This window comes from Podarcis raffonei, chromosome 11 (assembly GCF_027172205.1).
Source record: "Podarcis raffonei isolate rPodRaf1 chromosome 11, rPodRaf1.pri, whole genome shotgun sequence".
Lineage (NCBI taxonomy): Eukaryota > Metazoa > Chordata > Lepidosauria > Squamata > Lacertidae > Podarcis > Podarcis raffonei.
The window spans coordinates 406,727-420,194 of NC_070612.1; the positions used below are offsets into that span (position 1 = coordinate 406,727).

The 13,468-nt window shown below is 57.0% G+C and overlaps 1 protein-coding gene across 7 annotated transcripts; it reads right to left on the bottom strand.

The window, feature by feature from the left end:
* Positions 1 to 2,752: 2,752 nt before the first annotated feature.
* On the bottom strand, positions 2,753 to 12,297 carry FAM221B (family with sequence similarity 221 member B). 7 transcript variants are annotated; one of them, XM_053408947.1, is made up of 7 exons: positions 12,238 to 12,297; positions 9,853 to 10,364; positions 8,641 to 8,784; positions 6,378 to 6,488; positions 5,122 to 5,325; positions 3,958 to 4,077; positions 2,753 to 3,009 (listed from the first exon to the last, which is right to left on the bottom strand). In XM_053408947.1, the coding sequence occupies exons 2-7, from the start codon at positions 10,352 to 10,354 to the stop codon at positions 2,810 to 2,812; spliced, it is 1,281 nt and encodes a 426-aa protein (XP_053264922.1). In that variant the 5' UTR covers positions 10,355 to 10,364; positions 12,238 to 12,297; the 3' UTR covers positions 2,753 to 2,809. The 7 variants fall into 7 exon arrangements, with proteins under 7 accessions (XP_053264922.1, XP_053264923.1, XP_053264920.1 ...); XM_053408948.1 differs by lacking the exon at positions 12,238 to 12,297 and adding an exon at positions 11,999 to 12,225 and having other exon boundaries at positions 9,853 to 10,359; XM_053408945.1 differs by lacking the exon at positions 12,238 to 12,297 and adding an exon at positions 11,999 to 12,225.
* Positions 12,298 to 13,468: the final 1,171 nt, after the last annotated feature.

Here is a 13,468-nt window from a genome sequence, read left to right on the forward strand (position 1 = left end):
GCGGCCGCCGCCGCCGCCATCGGGGATCGAACTCGCGGCGCCGGAGGAGGAGGCGGAGGGAGCCGAAGAGCCGAGCGCGCTCGCAGACCACGTGGCGCGCCAGGCGGAAGGAGCGGCCACGGAGGCGGCGGCGCCGAGAGGGGCGGGCGGGAGGGCCGCCGGCTCCCCCTAGCGGCCGGAGGGCGCCGCCGGGAAACCGAGGCGATTTGTATATTTCTTATAGATGCGTTGCAAATTTCGTTCTGCTTGTCCATCCGTCCATTCGCAATCCGTTCATTAGTTGCGTGCGGATTGCTTAGAGAGGGAGACAAGCAAATCTGGAAATGCAGGCGGGGGAATCTCAGCTGACCCCCATGTTTTGCTGGGCCCATTTCACAGCAATGTCCAGTGCTATTTTCCAGAAGAAGAGGCGCCGAAACTCACTGTGAACACCTTCCTCATTCTCTTGGAATGGCCAGGGGCCCGCCTGGGAGGGGGCAGAACTGAGTCCCCACAAGTTCCAGCTGAAAGAGCCCTGTGCCCAAGGCATGCCCCGTGCAAAGAGCAGGGCCATCGCCCTCCACCCTGCCAGGAAGGGGGCAGCGGGCACACAGCCAGGTGGGCTCCCTTGGCAGCTGGGTGCTCTTTTCTGCCCCTCCAAGTTCCAGACATCTCTGGCCACAAGCAAAGCACAAGTGACCGAGAGGGGTGGGCTGCTTGGAAAGGGCAAGCGGAAGTTTGGCCCTTCAGCCCAGAAAGGGGCCCATCCCACAGGGGGTCTCGTCATCAGAGCCATGGCTAGGTGATCTTGCACCTCCTAGCCAATATTTTTATTTCTAGACATATTTTTAGCTGATTTTGCCCCCCTCCCTCGCCTGGCGGGGGCCTTCCTCACCCCCCCCCAGCAACGGCCCTGCTCACCATCCAGCAGAGGCTAAGCAGGCAGGGCCTCATCCTTCCCCTGCTGCCACCCTCCTCCCGTCCTTCTTGCTCAAGAGTCCTGCCATTCTGCTGTTTAGGGTATCCGGTTTCATTTACACTGCTCTACAACCTGAGCGCAGGCTGGAGGGGCTCACAGCATCAACCCCCAAACAGTCGCGGCTTTGGATACCCAGCACAGAGCAAGCGGGTCTCTGGGTCTCCTGCTTCCAGCTCAGCTCTCCTTCCGACTCTCTGGCCATTGTGCTCCTAAAGGTCAAGGGACCCCTGACCATTAGGTCCAGTCGCAGACGACTCTGGGGTTGCGGCGCTCATCTCGCTTTATTGGCGGAGGGAGCCGGTGTACAGCTTCCGGGTCATGTGGCCAGCATGACTAAGCCGCTTCTGGCGAACCAGAGCAGCGCACGGAAACGCCGTTTACCTTCCCGCCGGAGTGGTACCTATTTATCTACTTGCACTTTGACGTGCTTTCAAACTGCTAGGTGGGCAGGAGCAGGGACGGAGCAACGGGAGCTTACCTTGTCGCGGGGATTTGAACTGCTGACCTTCTGATCGGCAGACCCAAGAGCCTCTGTGGGTTAACCCACAGCACCACCCGCATCCGTAGCAGCTAGTGAGAAAGGTGGAGGAAAGGCCCACCCAGTGCTTTTTTTCTGCAGCGCACAGTACTGGCATCTCCTCCCCCCCCCAACACTCAGCCAAATGGGGAGCTGTGTCATGGGGAAAGCCTTGCTGGGCCCAGGCCACTGCCCCCCCCCCGGGACTGGCCAGAGCACACGTCCCACTCCTTGGGGAATGGTCAGTGTGGTCAGTGATGTCCTTCCCCTGCTAAGCACTAAGTTCTGCGGCTGGCTGAGTGTGCCCTGGTCACCTCGCTGGCAGCGCTCACAACGGTTGGGGCAGGGCGGGGGCAGGAGCCGCTGGAGGCACCCAAGTCCCCAATGGCAGTGGGGCAGGAGCCCCGGTAATACGAAGACGGGCAGGAGGGAAGCCATCCGACTTTGAGGAATCTCAAAATGGGAAGGGACCCCCAGGGTCATCGAGTGCCGTCCCCTGCAAGGCAAATGGGGAGGCTGGGACCAGGGCCAGAACAAGCCCTTCCTGTAACAACCTCAGCTTTTTTCTGGAAAAAATGGCACTGGGCCCACCCATTGGCCTGGAGGGTGGCACCCCCTGGCTCATTCTTTGGGGCCCTGCCCTAGCCCACCTGCCAGCTGACCCCTCTCAAAGGCTGCCACGGAAGCCCCAGCTGGTATCTGGTTCAGGAAAAGCTGCCCATTCTCCCTGCGAGGCATCTACTTCAGGAGCCTCATTGTATGAAGGAAGTCCTTCACACAGGACATCATTAATCTGTGGAACTCCCACCCGCAGGAGGCCATGATGACCAGCAACTTGGAAACTGGGGGAACTGATGGAGTGAAGGGCTATTGAAGGCTGCTAGTCACAATGGCTGTGCTCTGTGGCTGGAGGCGGCCTTGCTTCTGAATCCCAGTTTCTGGAAGCCACAGGAGAGTTGCAGCTGAGCTCAGTCTGCTTGAGGGTTTCCTCTTGTGGCATCTGGCTGTGAGAAGAGGACGCTTTGGCCAAGCTCTTCTCATGTTCCTATGGAACCTCCAGGGCCAGCGACAGTCTATCCAGATCCCTAGCTTCTTTGGAGTATTTGGCCCCTGTGAGAACAGGACTAGATGATCCAGCCAGCTAGCCTGGCGTTCTTGCATGGAGGAATCCCATCCTGACCCCTCTCCTGCCCCAGAGCCCCCTCTGGCCCTGGATTCCCCGCAGAGCCCTCCCCCCACCCCCAGGGGCCCGGAAGAGACGCCCAGACGCGGCCGGCTAGAGCAGCCTCTCTTTATTGCCTCTCGCTGTGGGGGGTCCCGTCCGCCGGCCACCCTCAGGCCTTCTTGTGGTCCTTCTCCACTATCCTCCGGGGCCCTGAGGGGGGAAGAGGCAGAGCGCGTGAGCCAGAGGGGGCAGGCAGGGCCGGGAAGGCCTGGCCCTGCAGGGCTCGGTAGGCAGAGCTGTCCTCGGAACGCCCCGTCAGGACGGCATCGCGCAGTTCGGGCATCTCGGCAAAAGGCAGATAGGCTTCTCCTGGGGGAGAGAGAGGCAGCTGTGGGACGGAGCCCAGTAGGGGGGGCAGGAGGAAGGGCCCCCGGAAGCCAGGAGGGCACAGCACCCAAAGGCTGGCTCTCCAGGAAGGATCGGGGAGGCTGTGAAACCAGAATATTGTGTGGAAAAACGCCCAGCTGGTTGTAGAATCTGAATTTGGACATGAGGAGAACTGCAGGGATGAAGATGAGGGAGACCTCTGGCCTGGATCATGGATGCTACTTTGTCCATAGAATTGGGATCCCAAAGGGTCATCCAGCCCAGCCCCCTGCAAGGCAATAATCCCAGCTAACATGCAGAGTTCAGAGGCTCCATGGCAAGGCTGGCAGCTGTTTTGTGAAAAGTTAGGGTGACCTCCATAATCTCAGAAGGCAAATTCAGAGCACACAGGTCGGGCCTGGCTTATTGGAGTAATGTATCCAAGGAAAGAGAGCGGCAGAGTGTGTTAATCTATGCCATGGGTAGGCAAACTAAGTCTCGGGGGCCGGATCTGGCCCAATCACCTTCTAAATCTGGCCCACGGACGGTCCGGGAATCAGCGTGTTTTTATATCAGTAGAATGTGTCCTTTTATTTAAAATGCATCTCTGAGTTATTTGTGGGGCATAGGAATTCATTCTTCTTTTTTCAAAATATAGTCCGGCCCCCGACAAAGTCTGAGAGACAGTGGACCGGCCCCCTGCTGAAAAAGTCTACTGACCCCTGATCTTTGACTTTGCAACCTCAAGGCCAGGCTACTGCAATGCACTCTATGTGGGGCTGCTCTCGGAGCTTCACGAGCTTCTGCTGGAGCAGAGCCCCATGGAATTGGGGTGGAAGGACGGGAAACTGGCTAGCTTCAGTTGTGGGCAGCTGAGGGATAGGCAGGGGGAAATGTGGCCCCCACAGTGCCCCCTCCCTCCCTCCCTCCTTGCTCCTCTCCTGCCCGTACCGCACGGCCGGCCCCCCTTGCGCCGCGTCTCCTCCGACTCAAAGAAAGTCTCGTGCTCCTCCCAGCGCCGGTCGCAGGCAGCGCACAAGAAGTTGGAGGTGAAAGCCAGGCAGGAGCAGCCTAGAGGACGGAAAGAGAGCGAGGCATCAGTGCTTGGGGGTGGGGGTGCCAGTCTGGGGTGTGGGGGCATCTCTGGCACAGGGAGAGGGTCCCACACAGCCCTGAATATCACGTTAAGCAGCTTCAAGCAAGGCAGGAACCAACCAACCTTGCAGGGCTGTTGTGAAGAAAGTGGGTTAAGAGGCCCACTTGGGCCAGCCATTTCCAGGCACGGGAGGATCTGGTAATAGAGAGAGGGCTGTATTGTGTGAACTGGCCCTCCTTGGGTCCCATACCCTCCAACATTTCTCCGATGAAAATGGGGACATCCTAAGGAAAAGTGGGACATTCCGGGATCAAATCAGAAACCGGGACGGCTTCTCTAAGTCAGGGATGTTCCTGGAAAATAGGGAGACTTGGAGGGTCTGGAGTCCTGTCGGGTGGGGGCAGGACACCATGTGAGGCCGGGCTGCATGACCCTCTCAGCTCTCCTGGGGCTCATGGGAAGACCCCAAAGAGGCCCCCTGGGGGGGTTATTTCAAGGGTTTATAAACTGTGTCCCCCACAGCAGGAACAAGGGCTGTTCAGAGTGCAGGGCAACAAGGGATTTCTGTTAAACCAGAGGGCTCACACTAAGCTTTTGCCCCACACTTTCTAGGCACACGTCTACAATTTAAAGCGCTGTGTCTGAGTGCCCGTTTCTTTTTGCCCCAGCCATTTCTCTGTGAAAACTGCTCTTTAAATCTGAATGGGAACAAATGGACATTCCGGTTCTGATTCTCCTGAAATCCTGTTTCTTACAGGAGCAGCCAAGAGACCCTCAAGGATATGGGCTTAGGCACAGAGAGAAATGAAGATTCACTGGTGTGGGGCAACCCACTTGCCCCACCTCACAAAATGGCTCATCCCACCCACTAACTGAATCACAGAACTGTAGAATTGGAAGAGACCCCCAGGGTCATCTAGTCCAACCCACTGCAGTGGGCATGCCTTCATGCCTGGCACCCTCTCCCCTTCCTTGCACCCCAGGGACACGAGTGGGGAGGGGGACCCCACCCCACCCACCTCGGGCACCGCAGCCCCGGGCTCCATTGGGCGTGTGCTCCTCGTGGGTATGCTTGCAGCGGCATTTGGCCCGCCAGGCCGCTGGGTCGAAGCCGGTTCTCCTCCGCAGCCAGAATTCGCCCACCTCCTCTGGGCGGGAGGGGATGAACATGAAGGCTTGGCATTTGCACCCCTGCAGGGTGCAGGACACGGTCGCCCGCCTGTCTGGAGAAAGGAGCGGCAGTGAGCTGGTCAGGAGGGGCTGCGGGGACTGAAGGAGCCCAAGGAGGGGCTGGGGAAGTCCTGGGGGGGAATTGAAAGCAAAGGCAGGAGCCGCTCAGAGACGAGTTGTGGCAAGAGACAGATGTCCCACCCTGTGGAGCTGAACGTGCCCCATATCTCCCGTGCCATCACTTTGCAAGATTTGCCACAGCAGAGCCTGCCATGGGCGTGCCCTAGGTGTGCCAGCTTTTATCTACACTGTAGATGAAAAGCAGCACAGTTGCATAGCTGTCAAATTTTCCCTTTTCTTGCAAGGAATCCTATTTGGAATAAGGGATTTTCCCTTTCAAAAGGGAAACATTGACAGCTATGCACAGTTGTGAGTTTGGGGGTGGGGTCAGTCTACATGGCGTCCCCAGTCCCTTCTCATTCTGGGAAGGGGGTGGGGGGGTGGGCTGCCCTGGGTGTCACCACTGAGGGGGGTGACAAAATGCCGGGCGGCACTCACCACAGAGCCTGCAGCACACCCAAGCCACCACTCCGCACTGCACAAATGGTCCGCCCGCTGCCTCCCCCCCCCAGTTGTAGGGCAGCTGAGTGGGAGGGGTAGGCAAACTCCGGAGGCCCCACAGTGCGCCCCACCCCTATGGGGGGCTTGCCCCACCCCAGGCGCCTGAACAGCTTCCTCCGCCGCTGATTCTGGGGATCCAAGAATTGAAAACTCCTGGAGGATTCCATGACTGAACGAGCCATGGAGCGTTTCTTTGTGAGATGATGGCTGCATTCGCCACCTGAGTGCCATCATTAGCATTGGGCACATTGACGGAGGGCACATCAAGCAGGACCTGCCATGAGAGCTAAGTGGAACCTCCATGGACAGAAGCAGGAGACCTGCACATCAAGGGCTGTGGACAAACCAGTAAGGGAGGGGGCTGCCACCTCTGCTGCAGCGCTCAGAATTGCCCTTGGTTCCGATGCCCACAATCCCCTCTGTCCTCTCTCAGACAGGACCAATGATTTGACTGCCAACTCCTTACCTCCCCCCCCATACTTACCTACATAGACCTGGTGCTGCTTCAGCAGATGCCCACAGAAACACTTGGACTCGTCGCCCACGCGGAAACAGTCCCACAGGTACTCGGGGCAGCGCCAGCCGATATAGAGGCCTGTGGGAGAGGCGGCTTTTCAGGCAGACGGGAGGCAGGGGAGCTGAGCCCCCCCACTGCCTGGGCCAAACTGGCACAGGTGAGGAGCTTCCCCCCCGACTCCTTCCCTGATATCTGGGCTCTGGGCCTGGCCGCTCCAGACCACCAGGCGCTGCCTCTACCAGGCTGAGCCTAACCCCTGTGGGAAGGACTGTAGCAGCTGAAGGGTAAACTACAATTGCTCTCTGAATGTGCTTTAAAGGCATAAGTGCAGAAAAGGCCCCATCTCCTACTGCATCCTTCCTCTAGGGAGCCCAAACCCCTCCCTGGCATAATCCTGACCCCGTGGGAGAGGGCAAGGGCTGCTGGTGCCACCATTCGGGCTGCCAAGCAGCTTCTGGGCCGGGAGACAGAGGGGCATCGCATGCCAAGCTGTGCCCTTCCTTCTACACTCAAACAGACTTTGGGCGTGGGGGTGCTGCTTGCCCGAGGAAGCTTTGAGGGGAAGGTCTGTAGCTCAGGGCCAGAGCACAGCTTATGGGGTCTGCGTCTGCCCCCTCCGCCTCACTGGATTTGGGGTGGGAGGCTGGGGAAAGCCCCCCTCTCTCTGCCCAAGACTCCGGAGAGCCACAGCGGATCGTGCTGTGCCAGGTGGGCCAACAGACGGGACCAGGATCCAGCCGCTTCCCCTGTTCATAGCCCCACTGCTGCGAATGGGGATTACCTCCTCGGCCAGTATGGTTTGGGGGTGGCAGAAACACTGTGGGGGAGGGCCTGACATCTCCTCATGGGGGCTGCCCCTGCTGGCACAGCGTAGCTGGCATCTACAGTCCTCTCGTGTCTTACCTGGGGAGAGAGGAAAGAGGGTTCTTCAGCCCCCAAATGCTGGGCTTCCAGTACACCCAGTGGCAGAAATGGTCCCGCCAGAAACCCCCGGAAGCGGAGTTTGGGGAGGCCGTCTGTTGTCCTAGCTCACCCTTGAGCAGCAAGAGGGACTCAGAGTCAGGACGAAGGGGATCTTGTGGGAATCGCCCACAGGTGGGCATTTAGCCTTTGCTCAAGGAACTCCTGTGAGGGGAAAGCCCACTGGCTCCACTGGCAAACGGTTGCCTCATTTGCCCTCGCAGGCAGCAAAGAACCAGCCACAGCAGCCCCTTCTGGCTGTGAGATCCTGTCAGGCCTTGGGAGAAGCAGGAAGAGGAGGAGGAGGAGGAGGAGGAGGAGGAGGAGGAGGAGGAGGAGGAGGAGGAGAAGAAGAAGAAGAAGAAGAAGAAGAAGAAGAAGAAGAAGAAGAAGAAGAAGAAGAAGAAGAAGAAGAGGAAGACTCTCCTGTCCCCCACCCCTCATTTTCTCTTCTCCAGGCTCAGCGCACCCAGTTCCTCTGACCTGTCCGCACAGGACTAGCTCTCCATTCCCCTGGAGCCTCCACCTCTGAAGCTGTTCCAGAACCGCCCAGAGGACTTCAGGTGAGGCCTGACTAGCTCAGAATAAAATGGAACTAATTCTTCTCCTGATCTGGAGATTTACGGTTCTATGAATGCAGCCTGAGACTGCACTAGCCTTTTTTGCAGCTGTGTCCCGCTGCTGCCTCATAAAGGCCAAAGGTAAAGGACCCCTGGATGGTTAAGTCCAGTCAAAAGTGACTCTGGGGTTGCAGCGCTCCTCTTGCTTTTCAGGCCAAGGGAGCCGGTGTTTGTCCACAGACAGTTTTCTGGGTCGTGAGGCCAGTGGGACTAAACTGCTTCTGACACCATGACGGAAGCCAGAGTGCATGGAAATGCTGTTTACCTTCCCACCGGAGCGGTACCTATTTATCTACTTGCATTGGTGTGCTTTTGAATTCCTAGGTTGGCAGGAGCTGATATGGAGGGACGTGAGCTCTTCCTGTCGTGGGGATTCGAACCGCTGACCTTCTGACTGGCAAGCCCAAGAGGCTCAGTAGTTTAGACCCCAGCGCCACCCGTGTCCCAGCCTGCTCCCTCATGTTCAGTTTGCAATTGGCATTGATGCCAAGATGCTTTCCACATGTGCTGCTGCCAAGGCAGGGGGTCCCCTCCTGCACGCGGGCCTTGGGTTTTGTTTGCCTAAAAGCGGAACTTTGCACATGTGCCTGTGCATACTCACGCACACGTTACAGGTTGGAGCATCTGCCTGGCCTGCAGGCTCCGCCCACCTGTCTCGATGGACTTCAGGGCTGCCTCCTTCTCCAGGTGGAAGAGCTCCTTGACGTTCTTGCCAAAGTTCTCCCGGTGCATCGCTTTGGCCACCGATATCAGCTCTGCCTTCTCAGCTGGCACCACAGGCCTCGCTGTGTAGTCTGGCAAGAGAGACGGGATCCGGCCCAGCAGGATTAGGAGAGGAACGGCTTCCCAGGGACTGGTAGCTATATACTCATAAACTCGTAAGCCCAGTCCAACAAGAGTTGGTGCTTCGTGATCTGCTCAGTTCACTTCAGCGCAGAAAGGCTAAATAGGAATGATTTAAATCAGTGCTTCCCAAACTTTTTGGGGGCCCTGCTGCTTTGGTTCCACAAACTCACTCCTGGAGGGGCTCACAGCATCAACCCCAAACAGTTGCGGCTTTGAATACCCAGCACACAGCAAGCAGGTCTCTGGGTCTCCTGCTTCCAGCTCAGCTCTCCATCCAACTCTCTGGCTATTGTGCTCCTAAAGGTAAAGGTACCCCCTGACCATTAGGTCCAGTCACGGACGACTCTGGGGTTGCGGCGCTCATCTCGCTTTACTGGCCGAGGGAGCCGGCGTACAGCTTCCGGGTCACGTGACCAGCATGACTAAGCCGCTTCTGGCGAACCAGAGCTGCACATGAAAACGCCGTTTACCTTCCCGCCGGAGTGGTACCTATTTATCTACTTGCACTTTGACATGCTTTGGAACTGCTAGGTGGGCAGGAGCTGGGACCAAGCAACGGGAGCTCACCCTGTCACGGGGATTTGAACTGACAGCCTTCTAATCGGCAAGTCCTAGGCTCTGTGGTTTAACCCACAGCGCCACCTGCGTCCTTTAAGGAAGATGGTAACACAGTAGAATTCTGGCAGTAAGAACTGTTCAGCAGTGGATTGGTCTCGCTGAGGAGGTGGTGGACTCCCTTTCCTTGGAGGTTTTTAAGCGCTAAGCAGAGGCTGGGTGACCATCTGTCATGTATGATTCAACTGAGATTTCTTCATTGCAGGGGATTGGACTAGATGCCCTTTGGGGAGCCCTTCCCCTTCTCCAGTTCTATGATGCTGTGACTCCCTGTCCTGCAGAGCTTCCAGGTGCCACATGTTGCTCCCCTAGAACCCTCACCCCCTCCTCCTGGGCACAGCCAACCCAAAGTCCTCCCCAAGAAGCCCCCTCCCCTGTGGGTCAGATCCCGCATCACCTACTCAGAGCTCCCTTCTTGACCATGGCGCCCTTCTTCTTGGCCTTCTTCTCCAGGCTCCTCTGGGGAAGGATGCTGCTGAGCTCCGCCGTGGTCTCCTCCGTGTCCTCCACCTCCTCCAGGGGTTGCAGCTGGTTGTCCTTCTGCATCCTCCAGGAAACGGGCGACGAGGAAGGTGAGGAGGCCAAGGAAGAAGAGGGCTCAGAGCTCTCCAGAGGCTGGGAAGAAGACCCGTCGTTGCTGGGGCTCTGCTCTTGCGGGACCAGCGACTCGGAGGTCTCCCACTCCGAAGGCGGGAGGGACGTCTCCTTGCCACCATCTTCCCCTTCCAGGGATGTGGACACGGGCAAGATGGTTTCCTCGTCTTCGTCATCTAAGGAAGTGGAAGCAGGCAGGATGATCTCCTCTTCCACCTCCAGGGCGGTGGAGGAGGTCCTCTGACCCCGCTGCTCTTGCTCTTCCTCCGAGGGCCCCATGGGCACGTCTTCAATGGGCTCCTCTTCCATGCTGGCTGTTCTGGGAGGCAAACAGGGCCAGTGAGAGCAGTGCAGGGGCTGGGCTGGCCTGGATTCCCAGGGAAGGGAAGGGGGTGGCATTGTGCGTCACTAGGCAACGGGTGCTGGAGACCAAACAGGAAGGAAGGAGCAGCAGCTGGAGACTGGCCAGAAAAGGCAGGGAGAAGACAGAATCAACCCAGGCATCTCACGCCCAGAGGGACACAGCCTGGACGTGTGAGCCCAGGGAGGGGAGACTTTGCCTGGAGCCCAACCCTTGGCCACTTAGCTGGGCCTCCTCGGCTCTGACTGGAAGCCTCTCTCATGGCAGCAGGAGGCTCAGTGGTCTTTCCCAGCCTCAGTACGGAAGGCCGTTTTAGCTGGAGGTGCTGAGGTCCAACCCTGGGACCTTCTGCATACACAGCAGGATCAGAACATAAGAAGAGCCTGCAGGATCAGGCCAGTAGCCCCTTCCAGCCCAGCACCTTGTTCTTTCAGTGGCTGCCCAATGGGAAGCTTGCAAGCAGCGCTCTCCTCCTGAGGTTTCCAGGAGAACTGCTGTCTCCAACTGCATGGAGCAGTGGTCTTCAACCAGCGTGACGTGGCCCCCTGGGGTGCCCTGAATGGTGGTCAGGGCTGCCGTGGGCAACACTGGCCTCTGGCCTCCTTCCCTCCCTCCCTCCTTTGATGCCTTCTTGCGTCTCTGCCTCCCCAAGTCTTGCACAGCTGTTTATTGCAGCAGCCCTGGCTCTAAGCCCCACAGGCGAATGGTGGCTCGGGGAGGCCCCTCTCTTTGGGGCAGGAGGGCAGCTCAGAGACATGGGGCGGCAGCAGCGGCTGCCCAGAGGACTCCCAAGGAGAGGGGAGAGGAGAGGAGGCTGAGGGAACACTCCACAAAGGAGGGAGCTCAAAAAGGGGTGAGGGACTGCCAGCTCTGCAGGCAAGGGGGGACCTAACTGGGCTCCTGAGCCCCACAGGGGAGCCGCAGGAAAAAATGTAGTTGGTCAAGGGAGCTGTGGACTCAGAAAGGTTGAAAACCTCTGAGTAGAGCATTGCCCTCCTGGCTAGTAGCCATTGATACCCCCCTGTCCTCTATGGTTTTGCCTAATCCTCCTGCAAAGACATCCAAGTTCGTGGTCATCGCTGGAGGGAGTTCCATAGTTCAACACAGGATGCACTCTGCCACTGAACTCTTCTTATTTCATTTATTTAATCTATTTTATTTATACCCCACCTTTCCTCAAGGTGGTGGACATGGTTCTCCTCATCTCTCTTTTATCCACAGCAACCCTGCGAGGTAGGACAGGCTGAGACTGAGTGCCTGGCTCAAGGTTACCCAGGGAGCTACATGGCGGAGTGAGGATTTGAATCTTGCTCTCCCAGGTCCTGGTCAAGCACTAACCACTACACCACACTGCCTATTGTGATTATGAATATTATTTACCCACAATTCACCCTAAGGCCCCAAGTCTGAGACACAATATTAAAACGACCTAAATTTGTGGAAATGAGCTGGGTCCTAAAAATACACAACAAGTGGCAGAGGGCAGGGTCAGGAGGTGTGTCTTATAATGAAGGTCCCAGACACACCTCTCTGGGGAGGGAGTTACAGATTAGGAGCCACCACAGAGAAGGCCCCTCCTGGGCCACACCCACCCAGAGCCTCTGAAGAGCCCTCTCTGCACTATGGAGGGTCTGTAGCGAAGGAAGCCGACCTCATGGGGACTGAGTCATGCTAAACCCTGCTAAACAGAAAGGGCCACCCCAAAGATGATCCCGTGCCAGGGGGGTGGGCACAGGGTGCGTCAAGACAGGCTGGTCATTCTGTAGTGGGGGAGCTGGGTTGGTGGGGAGCAGGACTGCCGCTTGGTGGCCAGACTTTGCAGCTCCCCTACCTCGGCTGGGCTTCTCACAGGGCAGGCCAGACCAGGCCAGCTGTAGCCAGGGAACCCTCATCCCATTGGCCGCAGGGTGGGAGGGAGGGAGCATTGCCATGGTGACAGAAGCTTGTTTATTGCCACAGCAGCCAGCTGGGTTCCAAGGGTGCCTGCGCCAGAGCAAGGGGGGTGCCGGGGGTGCCCCTCTCTCGGTGGGTGCTGATGCTCTGCTGGGTGCAGGCCCACCCACGCCGCCTCTTCCTTGCTGGGACATGTGTGGGATCTGGGCTTCCTCACCGTCTCAACCATTGAGGGGTTGCGCATGAACTCCCTGCATCTGAGCATTGGGCATGAGAGTCCTCAGATGACTCTGTGTCTGCCCAGGAAGGTCTGCAGTCGGAGAAGGGAAATGCACTCTGCCAAGTGAAGAAACTTGCTAGCCCAAGTTAGGAAGGATATCATCAATATATCCTCTCCTGCCACCCTCAACATTCCCACAAAGGGTTATGGGCCCCAGCGTAGCGTATTTTTGAAGGATTGCAAAGGATTGAGATCCTAAGCTGAGGAGTATTTTTCTGAGTGTACTTCCTGGTAAGTGCATGGATGTAAACCTGTTTGTAACTTTAAGCCTTAAGCCTGCCTTCAGGGATTCACACTGTCCTCTGCCTGATTGTAGGTAAAACTAGTTTTTGTTACTTATGAATAAGACTGTGGTGTCTTTGTTCTTTCAGGAGGGATTCAAAGGGCCCTTACCAGGAATATTAGAACATATCTCAATATGCACAAGCCAGACTGAATTGCTTATTGTCTTAAGAAACTCAGTCAAGTTTGCAACAAGTTTTCTGCTGTGTAAAGGGGAATCCACTCTGCTAAGTGAAGAGGCTTGCTAGTGCAAGTTAGGAAGGATAATCAATATATCCTCTCCTGCCACCCTCAACATTCCCACATTCAGATCCTTAGGCTTTTTTCGGTTGTAGAAAGGTGGCATAAAGCATGAGGGTGGGCGCAGCACAGACTCAGGAACAGAACGGAGAAGACAGAAGCACATCAGCAGCCTCCACCAGCCGTCTTAAAGCACAGCTTATTGCAGATTTATAGATCAGTTTCTTTGCAGAGTGCCCCAGGGTGCTAGAAGATTTCCTATTCAACACACTTCTAGATGTGGGGGTGAAATCATATCACAAATGGGCTACACCGTCTGATTTTCCTGGTGCACATTTGGCACTTTTTAAATTGAATTTTAATTTAT

Excerpts from the sequence above, each read along its gene's own strand:
- FAM221B (XM_053408947.1), bottom strand. The coding sequence starts at position 10,354 with ATGGAAGAGGAGCCCATTGAAGACGTGCCCATGGGGCCCTCGGAGGAA. Across the intron at positions 6,489-8,640 it reads CCTGAAGTCCATCGAGACAG|GCCTCTATATCGGCTGGCGC; the intron begins GTGGGCGGAGCC and ends CCTCTCCCACAG. Across the intron at positions 3,010-3,957 it reads CAAGGGGGGCCGGCCGTGCG|GAGAAGCCTATCTGCCTTTT; the intron begins GTACGGGCAGGA and ends TCTCTCCCCCAG.